This window comes from Cimex lectularius, unplaced genomic scaffold, assembly GCF_000648675.2.
Source record: "Cimex lectularius strain Harlan isolate CLEC.00 unplaced genomic scaffold, Clec_2.1 scaffold73, whole genome shotgun sequence".
Lineage (NCBI taxonomy): Eukaryota > Metazoa > Arthropoda > Insecta > Hemiptera > Cimicidae > Cimex > Cimex lectularius.
The window spans coordinates 421,372-433,898 of record NW_019392632.1 but is presented as its reverse complement, the minus strand read 5'-3'; the positions used below and the strand labels follow the sequence as shown (position 1 = coordinate 433,898).

The 12,527-nt window shown below is 34.7% G+C and overlaps 1 protein-coding gene across 1 annotated transcript; it reads right to left on the bottom strand.

The window, feature by feature from the left end:
• Positions 1–3,727: 3,727 nt before the first annotated feature.
• On the bottom strand, positions 3,728–11,476 carry LOC106662918 (gastrula zinc finger protein XlCGF49.1-like). Its single transcript, XM_014387367.2, has 2 exons — positions 11,361–11,476; positions 3,728–4,795 (listed from the first exon to the last, which is right to left on the bottom strand). The coding sequence occupies exon 2, from the start codon at positions 4,688–4,690 to the stop codon at positions 3,929–3,931; it is 762 nt and encodes a 253-aa protein (XP_014242853.1). The 5' UTR covers positions 4,691–4,795; positions 11,361–11,476; the 3' UTR covers positions 3,728–3,928.
• Between the last annotated feature and the right edge of the window lie 1,051 nt (positions 11,477–12,527).

Below are 12,527 nucleotides of genomic sequence, written 5' to 3'. Positions count from 1 at the left end.
AACCCTTAGTTCAAGAACGGGTCCTAATTCGGTATACTCATGGATCGAAGAACAGGGAGTAGGTGGTAAAAGGGATACCCTAGGACATCATGGACTGGTTCCAACTATATTCCGAGCTGAGGTCCATGCCGTCCACAGGAGTTGGTAAAGAAGAAAATGAAAGTGCACGGATCTACTCTTTCGAAAATCGGGCAGCTATAAAGACAATACATGCGTATGCTTAGTGTCCAAACTAGTCTGTGGATGCCTAATTTTTCTGATGACTCTAGGAAAACAAAGTTACTTTACAGTGGGATTTGGGGCATGAAGTTATACAAAAATGAACCAACTAGCCAAAAACGGCCATTCTCATACCTAGGACCAGAATCACAACTAGTGCACCAGAGAGATTGCTATAGTCAGAACTGGTAAAATGGCTTGTGAAAGAAAAACACAAGCACTCTAAAGCACCAGGTAGAAGACAAGAGATCTATCCTTAATCCTTAAACCTCTCAAAAAGGAAGGCAAAGGAACTCCTGTCTTTCAGGTTTGAGGAAAATTATAGGACTATACACCGGCTTAACTGTCGTATAAAAGTGTATAAAGCCGAGTAACCAGGGACATCGGCACTTTGTTAAGGCGATTCACCACCGAGAGAAGTGCGTGAAGAGGAACCGAGGGAAGGTGTTTAGTTTTATAAGAAAAAGCTCACTTTCCACGGTATGTTTTTAATAATTGGTGTTCCACAATAGAACTATTTCTGTCGCAGTGGAGTAAAGGTTGGAGTCCTTATTTGACTCCTCCCTTAAACAAGAAAAAAAAATACACTGAACGGTAATGTCCAAAAACTTATATCAAAAACAATGCGAGCACAACAAGGAAAGTCAAAAACGACCAAACCACAAATAAAGTTTCAACGAGTTTACGTTTGGGTTGGGCGAGAAGTTTCTAAATATTACGCAGAACGACCTTTTTTCTTATTTGTTCATAAACCGGATCATTTTCAGCGATGGGTTGGGACGTGATAGGACAAACGCACAGGGAAATTTACAGACCAACCACTGAAGTTGACGTCTGACAGACCAAAACAGCGAGGGTATGGCAGACTTAAACGACAGAAACCAATCGAACTACAGAAAATATCGATAAAAATAAATTATTGAAAGTATGTAGAAGAAATACAGTGGCTTAATAAGATGTGGTAAAAGATTTGAATAATTACGTAAAAATTTCTAAAAATTAATTCTATTTTTATGAATCAGGGAGAGTTAATGTATATATTTTTTTCAGACAGTCGGGACAAACGCCACACAAATCCAGCGGCCCTGCATTCGAACCCGACATACTTACGAATGAGCTTTAAAAAAACACACAGACACCCAGAGGGTTTATATGACCTCTGCTGTTGCGAACCATCCTAAAAAAATTACATATATTATTTACAATATTTACAGATGGGGAAAATCCTGTCTCTTAAAAATCGGAACAGAGGACCCAACAACCCACTCTCGTTCCCAAGAACTGTCTTTATACAAACTCGCTCCCTGCAAGGAGCCAATGTGTAGCATTCCTCGACCAAATGTGACACTTGAGCCTTTCTTTTCAAGTGGGACACCTTGTGGGGTTTGCCCAAAAAACAGGTGTTCATGTGCCAATCGGGTATGGCCTATCCCGAAACGAGTGAGCACGATCCCTTCCTTGCGTTTCAGACCTTGGGTAGGCCGTCGCTCAGTTGTGCTCTTGACAATATAATCATATAGATAGAGCTTCTCGGACGACCCGTCCCATTGACGCTGCCTTCTTTTATTGAGTTCTTTACTGCTTTACAGTGTCACTGGGCCGTATAGGTGTGGTGCTGTCTGGAGGGCAAGACGCCCCAGCTTTCGCAGCCTCGTCTGCACGTTCGTTGCTCTCCATCCGTAACCAGGTACCCTGATGACTACCATCGTTTTTCCGATGCTCTCCAACTGGCATGCACGACGAGAGGGTCTGTCATTAATAGCTAAAACCGCGCTCATGGAATCCGAAGAAACGATAGGCATAGCCTCCTCTGTCTCGAACCCCGAGTTTGTGTAGACGCAGCAGTACTGCACAAAGTTATTAATAAGACTACTTAATTACAACCTGAGGGACACTTATACATTAATTGGCGATAACTGGCCATTTGAGCATCGTTTTTTCCGCAGAATCTGGCGTTACAGCATAATTAAGTAAATTAAACTTGTTAGGTCGGGAAGTACAAATAATGAGATAATAATGCTGGGCACTGGGTATAGTACGATTGCAACCTTGATGCACACTTTGCGGTGAATCTAGATGAACTACACGTCTGATCATTAGAGCTGTATTGCTTCTTGCTAAAAAATTCATAGCAAGAGTAAAAGACTGTAACTAGATGTTTATTAATATTTTTTATTCTGTGCAGAAATATCTTCTATCTTGCAAGATTGTATAATGGATAAGCATGGAAGAGCCCACTCTTGAAATTTTGACATAATAATATTGGACCTAGTGTGAAACCTTGGGTAAAATCTATGATGAATCGAGATGAACAAGTCGTCAGATCATTCCTATTTACTATCATCAGAACTATATAGTTTCTTCAGTTAGGACACAAGTATGTCTATATACGGTCATAATAAGTGTAGAACCTAATATCCAATCTTGAGGAAACTTGTACGTTTATAGGACATGACCTTAAGGACACTTTAGACATGTAGTGACTAAATTCAGGGCTTGTTTTTTCTTTTGTTTGTTGCTCTATGTACATAACTTTAACTAAAGTAAGATAGTAGCAGGATCAGGCGCCAAGTTAATAAAGAGGTAATAAGGCTTTGCCTAATACATAACCTTGAGAGACATATAAGCAAAACATGGCAGTCGAACAAGAAAGTATTCATTTTTATTTGGGATTTTTTATTGGTGAGATTGAAATGTTGGAAAAAATAAAGGCATAACTGCATTGTATTAACGATTTCCCCCCAAAATTATTGGAGTTATCCTGCTCTACCTCCTCTAAAGGTTTGAATATTACTGTTTGGACAAAAACAAACAAAATTAATTAATATCACATCCACTGTGTGGGAATAAACAAAATTTCCAAATTGATTCATAATTTTTCATATATGGCCATGTCAACAGGTAGCCACGGATTGGTAATCTGAAGGGGCCAGGTCGGAACTGATTGCTAAATAAGGATATGTCCTAATTTCTAATATATTAGTTAAAATAATTATAATTAATTAATTGAAAGAAGTTATTTGGTCAATCGGACCACAAAATTTAATGAGAAAATTATAATATTTAGTTAATGAGACATTTGAGATTTTTTATTTAAAGTACGAATTTATCGGTAAATTGTACATACATGTTTTTGTACATTTTAGATGTAATTTTTTGTCACATATAACATCAAAATTTCAGTATTTATGTATATCTTTGTACCAAAAAAAAGAAAGAAAAAAAAAAAGAAAGAAACTTATGTAAGGAGATGGCATATTTTGCCACACCAAGTATGCCCCATGGAGAAGTAATCTGAAGGAGCAAGGTCAGGCCTGTTCCCTAAATAAGGCAATAGTTTAAATTGTTATAGAGACAAATCTCTTAATTGCTAATCTATCTTAAAATTTAATATACCATCGAATGGCAATTATTACATGATAAAAGGAACTCTTGAGTATGAAATATTTCAGGTTAAAGGCTTAGAGAATTTGAATCAATACAAAATTTATTTATTACAAAAAAAAAACACACAGCTTAGCTAATTCTACTTTAAATAAATTATTAACTAATAATAAATAATATTTAACGTTATGTGCTTGTCACATATCAAACTAAAGCTGTAAAAATAAAAATATGCCCACGCTATCCACTTCTAAATTTAAAAAAGTGATAATAATACAAATTTAAAAAAATCATGACTTCAATAGTTTAACTTTGTTGATGAAATTCATTTCTTCTTAGAGGTGTGAGTCATCATGTGTTTCTTCAAATGACCCTGTTGTGAGCATTTGTAGTCACAATAGGTACACATAAATGGTTTTTCGCCTGTGTGGGTCATCATGTGTGTTTTGAGGCTGCCTTGTCGACTGGACCTGTATTCGCACAAGCTGCAGCAATATGGCTTAAAGTCATTGTGAGTCATCATGTGAACTTTCAGGTTGCACTGGTAGGAACATCTATAATCGCAGATCGTACAGGAATATGGCTTTTCGCCCGTATGGGTGATCATATGTGTCTTGAGGCTGCTCTGCTGGGAACACTTGTAGTCACACAGTCCGCATGAGTATGGTTTCTCTCCTGTGTGGATCAACATATGCGTCATAAGACTGCTCTTCTGGGAGCACTTGTAATCGCACAACGAGCAACAGAACGGTTTTTCACCTGTGTGGATCATCATGTGCCTCTTCAAATCACTCTGTCTAGAACATTTATAGCCACAGAGACTGCAGCAAAACGGCTTTTCTCCTGTGTGAGTCATCATGTGTGATTTCAGATGGCCTGGCTGCGAACATTTGTAATCGCACTCTGCGCAAGAAAAAGGCTTCTCTCCAGTGTGAGTGCGTAGGTGGGTTTTCAACGAAAAATTGCTCGTTGAGGCAAAATCACAATCTGGACATGGATATAATTTTCTCTTTTTACCTGTGTTCTCACAGACAATTAATGGAAACTCTTTACCAGTATCAATACTGGTATTCGGTTGAATTTCCATTCTTGGAAGTAATTAACTTAACTTGCTGCCCAGTGAGTCAGAGATTCAGTCTTTAATTTAGATGTTCATATTTTATATGCTAAAACAATCATGGAACTCCGTAATCTGAAACAATTAATTTTCCGATTAAAATAAACTTCTTTTCTACCCTAAAATTCAAATGACAAATAATACTGACAACAGCAATCCAAGATTTTTAAATAAATGTTTACATTTTATCAAATTATTGCAATGCATATATATAAATACATTTTTTTAAATCTAGTGAAGAAGGGTAATAAAGTACTAAGAATAAAAACTTCATTAAAAAAATAATAAAATAAAAAGCTTAAAAGAAATTAAATGAACAAATCAACAAAACAGCCAAGGTGTAATATCTACCACTGAAGAGTAAAATTCGAAATTAATTAATTCTCTAAATTAATAGCAGTATCAAAATGAAACACTTTATCATGATACAAATAAGCATAAAAATACAGTATACATTATTATAAAAATATAACAATAAATATACTCCGGTTACTATTCCACAAACTTTAACTGTGTTCAGCTTAAAATTAATTTCAATGCCTATATTTTTAAACCAAACCGAACCAGCAAGAATAGGCAGACCAAAATGATCGGTAATGACTAAATTACAGGTACATCACCCCACAAGCCATGGACAAATCTCACAATGTAATAATAATATTTTATCAAACAGTTTTTTTTTCATGAGTGTATTCAACTACAAAGTTATATGAACCCTTGGTAACAAACAGTTCACTGGCATTTCTTTTTTTTCTTCTTCTTCTTCTTTTTTTTATCATTATTATTTATTGTTACTGTTAGAATTTTTTGTAGTACAAATATTCGTATTGAAATATTTAATTTATTTCAGGGCCTGATGTACAAACAAGAATAGCCATCTACAGACAACAAGGTGGCACTAAAGGCAACCTTTTGGGATTGCAACAATGCCCCGTCTGACATTGGAGAAAACAACAAAATTACTCTTGCCTGAGTACCAGAGAATACAGTGCAGAGGGGCCAATAAATTGGTTAAGGAAATTTCTGTAAGGACCCCTCGCAGCACTGAACCTATTTACAGCATACCAAATTGCCCAAATCATAGATCTATGTTAACAATAAGTGCTTGGTTCAATGGAGATGTATTCCAGGACAGAGGCATGAAAAAAAGTTCATTAAAGGAGCATTGCACAAAGGGCAGAACTACTAAATCAAGAAAGTTTTAGGACTGCTGACTGGACACTGCAGACTCTAAAGGCATAAGTATAAATTCAGAAGCAAGCCTATGCAGAAATTGCGAATAAGAAGAGGAAGCAGCGCAACATGTCCTCTGTTTTTGCTAAGAATTAGGCGGGCTGATATTCCTACTTGTAGGACAAGAAAAGCCTAGGCCTGAAGGATCTAGGAAAAAGCCTTAAACTTAATGAAGAGCCCTAGAAAAATCCTTTTAATCCTTGATTTTTCCAGCGAATTGAAATATTTTTGTATTTATTTCTGAGCATGCTGAATATAAATGGTTTCCTCCAAAAATCAGAACAGGGGATTCACAGAATCACTACCGTTATCAAGAACAATTAGCATTGCAAGTCAGGTGGCATTCCTACTATCTCTCTGCATGGAGAGAATCGAGAGATGAATTGTCTCTCCCATAGGAAGCCTTGTGGTCTTTCTGATGTAACTTCTGGGACTTGATTTCTACTCAGATTTCAGGGTGGATATTCTGCTGAAAGCCCACCCTCATTCACGCTAATAACGCTCTACTGGTTATAACCTTTCCCGTATGTACAGCTCAAAACTGAAAAGCCACTGGGGTATTTGTATTTCGCCCATGCCTCCCCCTTTTACTTTAAAAACACCTAACCTAAAGCTAACCTAGTTTAGTGGGTCTGTGGGTACTTGATATTCCACCATGACCCACCCACACATACTTAACACTCACGCTAATAAATACATTCACTCGACACAAAACACACAGAAAAACCCTAACATAGTTTGGTGGTCAAACCATTGTTATTATATATATATATATATATATATATATATTTTTTTTTTTNTTTTGGGCTTTTTTATAGGCCAACAATAAACTTAAGGCCATCAACATTCTCATATCCTTCATATAGTTTCTTTTAATTTTTTTTTAAATTTGTTTTATCTTAACAGATTGACTTAGTGTTAAAGGAAATTATAAGTTTTTGTCATAAAATCACAGTTTTATATATTGCAAATATAATTAGATTTTCACATTTCATACCATCTTGTTTGAGCTGACAGATCTTAATGTATGTAAGTTTGCAGTTTTTCATACATACAGTTTGTAGTCTGGATTCACTAAGCTACATTGAACTAATCTCCAACTGATGCGGATATGTCAGTCAATCATTAATGGCTTTAAAAAGAAAGAAAATACTATTGACAATTTTCTGTACTACAATGGTCAGTTTTCAACCTTAAAACCAATATCAGCTGGTACTCTTCAAGGATCACTGCTTTCACTAATTCAATTTAACATTTATTTAAATGATATTGTTGCACTGCACCCGAGTTCTAGCTAGCTAGAGGTTCTCAAAGTGCAGTATTGCCACCCGAGTTCACACGCTGAAAACAATGCATCCCTGCAATTGCACACATAAGGTGTCTACAAGAAATGGCCTCACAACCTCCTTCTAAGGAGTTGGTAGTAAAGTTTATTTAGTGAAGTGTTATGAGAGAATAATATTGTTTGTTTACTCTCCTCAATGTAAAATATTGGTGGACCAGAAAGAAATGTCATTTTTTTTACATTAAATTCAAGATAAATTTTTAACAAATTTTTATTTTTAATCAATGATTTAATTACCCTCATTACCACCAACCTTTTGCCATGTAGTGTGCAAATTTTCATTGCCAGATTGAAAAAAATTCATTGGTTTTTGTGCAAAATATCTAGAGATTAGAAAATATTGTAGCAATTGAAATAAGTAGAAATCTGTCAGTGCAATATCAGGCGAGTATGGAGAGTGAGGCTCCTACCCCAATTCATAATTTTTTTCCAGGATTCGTCTTGTCCAATGTGGTCTTGCATTATCTCAATTATCGATTGCTTTACTAGATCTAATTATTCACAGTAAAAGTCTGCATTCAGTTTGTCCAGTTTTCAGCATTTCAAAATGAACGACCTCACGAATACTCCACCAAACACACAAAAGCACCTTTTTGGGGTGTACACCTGGCTTAGCTATACTGCGTGGCGATTCATTTGTAAAGAGCTGCTGCCTTTTGCATTTTTATTTATCACAGAGAACCCAGTTTTCATCTCCAGTGATCAAGCTATCAAAAAACACTTCTATATTGTGATACTGAAGCAATAAGTTGCATGTGGTGGACCAGTTAGCTTTGTTTTCTTCAGATAGATTATACAGGACCCAAATGCCTGCTCTACTTACTATAACAATCTGCTGCAAATTTTCTTACATGGTCAACCAAGATTAAGAGTATTTGACAATTCTTCAATTGTCTGATATGGATTTTGCTTCTACTTCTGCCCTTAACATGTCATCGTCTAAAGTTGTTGGTCTTCCTGAGCGATGCAAGTCGAAAAGATCAAAATTACCAAATTTCAACTTAGAAAACTACCTTTGGCATTTACAAACGTCTAGTGTGCTCAAACATCTCAAATGTTTTTGGTAGTAGCTGTTGTGTTACTACCCCAGTGAAACTCAAAAAGCATATAATGCCGGATACATATACCTCTTCCAATATTGGCAGGCCATATCACCATAAATTGCAAAAAAGTTGAGATTTAATTGTTTTCGAGTAAAGAAGTCATTCTAATTTTAAAATGTCATTGCACAACTTTGAAGTACACAATGAGCTGATAAATGACAAACGAATATTGACATGGGCAGAAACGACATTACTTTCCAGTCCCCCCCCCCAATATGTAAATAGCTGTAAATACATCTGTGTTCATCAAATTACCTACTGCAATAAAAAATTGACCCTCGTGATAGTCCCAAACTCACCCCAAGCATTGCAAACTATGATAAACTGATTAAGTAACTACTGTGAAAAATGGGGGCTGGTTATAAATAAAGAAAATGAAAAATCATGGTTTGCAGAAATGGAGGGAAATTAAGCAAGAAAGATGGTATTTAAATAGTCAATAAATACAAACACCTGGGAATATGGCACACTCCACACCTATCACTAGGTGTCCATTGTAAAGAAAATGTTCGAAAGTCAAAGCAGGAATAAACGCCACATGGAGACACCTATAGGTAAACAGGAGGTACCACTCCATATTAAATATTCTTTGTTTGTCAGAATCTCAAGGAGCCTTCTTCAGATGTCTGGTACGGGGGGAAAAGATTGTGAATCCATAGAGGCAACACGTAGATATTTTTTAAGAAAACTTTTTATGCTCTCAACCAGTTCCCACTATAGGAGATGGGTTGTAGCACACATTAAAATGCCACCTATACTATTTAAAGATAATTCAAAATACGCCCGAGAAAAGATTCCCCAAAATCCTCCTAAACAAAGCTATCAGGAAGGGTGTTTGGCTGAAGGAACTAAATCAAATAAATTTGATTTATCAATCGATTTCTTCAACCCATTGAATATGTCTGATGGCGAAATAAAAAATACCTTTAAAAAATAAATACAGTCCAGATCAACTTAAGGCAAAGGTACGACAGCCCCTTTCGTTACGGGAGGTATGGTATAAAACTGCAATTTCAGAAGGGCGACTATTTCAACATTGAAAGTTTATCGCAATACAGCTGTTCAATGATTTTTAAATGTAGGGGGAATGCATTCAATAATTATGAACTCTTCCAAAAATCTGCTCACTTTACAATATGGGGGGGGGAAGAAGACGTATTCGATTTCCTGGCCGTTTGCCAAATTTTGGCCAAATTTCGACAGATTTGCTTTCAAAAAGCACAGTGCCATCACAAAAAGGTACTTGTACAATCTCGACTGGCATTGTTTGTCCAGATATTTAAGGTAGCTAATAAATATAGAAGGTTTTTATTTTTGGAATTTAATTATTAAGATATGTTTTATTCAAGATGTTGTTGAGTGTGCACCGTTCTTGCTGTGGAACTCCATAATGGTGTTTTTTATAAATAAATATAAGACTTTAGTTCCAGCAGGCTTATTTACATGGGAAGCTTTTCTATTATTTTATAATCATCTGAAGATTATAAAATAATTGAAACCCCTTAACTCACAGCCTTGTTATTTTTTTTTTTTTTTCATATAACACTACTTATCAATTATTAATTGATAAGTAGTGTTATATGAGAAAAAATATATATATAAATAGCAAGGCTATGAGTTAAGGGGCTGAAAATGATTATAAAATAATTGAAAAGCTTTCCATGTAAATAAACTTGCTGGAACCAAAGGCTTATATTTATTTATAAAAAACACCAATATGTTTTATTTATGTTATGTTCTTTGAACTTTATAGAAGTTACTGTTTAGTTTAATGTATATTTTTTTTTGCATACACTCAACTCAACTCACCAGACGGACAATAGTCCATGGTTAAAATGTTTGTAAATATATAGAGGAAAATTGTAAGATTCTTTGGTGTAAATAAACATTATTATTATTAAATCTATTTAGTGGTCTGATTGACCAAATTACTTCTTTCAATTAATTAACCATTTTATGTAAGGTTTTGGTTGAAATGAAAAAGTTAGTGTATGAGCAGGATTCGAACCCACGACCTTTGGCTATGGGGTTTCGAATGGGGGGTAGGTTCGACGTAGGTGACACTAACTTTTTAATTTCACCTTACATAAAAAGGTTAATTATCATTATTAATAATGAAAATTGCATATTGTAATAAAATATTTATAGTTTTTGACCCGTTCACATAAGCCCTCTTCAGTATTGTTACATTAAATCGGATAAACATCTGAACAATGTCTGTATTTAGCATTTATTTATAGTAAAGTAAAAAATGGCAAAAAGGAGGGAAAATTCAAAAGGTGGGGTTGAGATAGGAAGTTGGTGTCCGAGTGGATCGAGGTCACGATAGCTCAAGTGGTAAAGCAGCGGCGTAGCTACCTGAATCGTGGGTTCGAATCCCGCTCATACCATTGACTTTTTTATCTCAACTAAAAACCTTAATTAATTGTAATTTATAGTAAGCTTGTTAACGGTAAACTATAGATAGCCTCCATTTCGGCTTTGTTTCTTTTTTTTCTTACAGACTTGTTAAATCATATATCGTTTTGAATCATGTTACCTATGCATTTGTATACAAAAAACATAATATTTATTAAGCAAGAATTTCATTAAGAGCGATATCAAACTAACAACGTACCATGCACGATGCATTTACAGCCTTAATCATGCTTTTATCTAAGCAAAAATAATATCTGCAATTCTAAAAGAATAAAGAAACCGATTTTATCTTATGAATCAATAAAAACGAAAGATTGATTTTTAAGAGTGTAAGCAAGCAGAAGACATAAAAAAAACATCTAGACTAATCAAATTGCATTCCTCTGATTCATCTGAACACAAATATTTGTTTACATAAATGTATTTATGTTTTGATCCAGTTCACCGCTTTGATGTTCGACATTGAATGTAATAAGTGTTTAAATCAATGAACCTTGATTGCAATTTTTTTAATTTTCAACAATGAATTGATGATACTCACACTTTATACAGAACTAATTTCTAGCCGTTATAACATAGTCACTTATTGCAGAAAGCTATAATTTAATAAGTGTCACTAGCTGAAAGCATCGTGTAAACAAACAAGCCGGCAGGTTTTCACCTTATGCGGCGACGTCAGCATAAGTCATGACATAGCAGACATACCAGTGATTATGGTGAAGCACCACAAGATTTATTTATTAGAATCAGACCAGATGATAAGATTAAGATCTTAAGGTTAAGATCATTAATGATAAGTGTAACATAGTAAAACAAAAGAAAAAAAAGGAAGCAATATAAACTGTTTTTGTCGAACTGAAGGTCCTTCCCCGAAAAGAGTATACACAATCCATTATATTTCGTGGTCCGATTGACCAAATAACATTTTTCGATTAATTAATCTTTACGAAAGGTATTGGTTGAAATGAAAAAGCTAGTGTCACGAGCAGGATTCGAATCCAGACCTTTGGCTCAATACGCCGCCACGAGCCGAAGGTCGTGGGTTCGAATCCTGCTCGAGACACTAACTTTTTCATTTCAACCAATTCCTTATATACGGATTATTTAATTGAAAGAAGAATACACAATAATGATTGAATTTTTTCAAACTAAACAATCATACAATTTTTTGAATTTTATTGTTTTACATCTATAAACCCAACACAAACAAATCAAACAACTAAATAATACATGCTGAATGAAATAAACTGGAAAAATAGATTGGGTGTACTTTCATAAATTATGCATGTAGTATGCATATGTAGACATATTCTGCACAAAGTGATCTTTATTTATATAAAAACTGACACAAGAATAACGTTTTTATTTCTTTCTGCCTAAATCAACAAAAGTAGAAAATAGAATTGAAAAAAATGAGCACAAAACAATGAGCAATTGAACAGTTGATTAAAACTGAATGACAATTTTAATTTTTAGCTTTGTCAAATAAACTTGCAGTGTTTTATTTTTTATTTTTAGCTGGTTTAATTATCTATATTCTATAATATAATGTGTTGTGTATTTTTTGGAGTTTTCCAACCGTTTATTGTAGTGTAATGAAGTTTATTAAAATAACATCCTTGATAAATTCTGAATGTTTAACATTTTTATTCTTAGATTGGTTTCGCTCTTATGCCCTTCTCAAGAAATTTATAAAAAGCCCTTTATA

Bases quoted from the DNA above. Each gene is read 5' to 3' on its own strand.
- LOC106662918 (XM_014387367.2), bottom strand. From the start codon at position 4,690: ATGGAAATTCAACCGAATACCAGTATTGATACTGGTAAAGAGTTTCCA.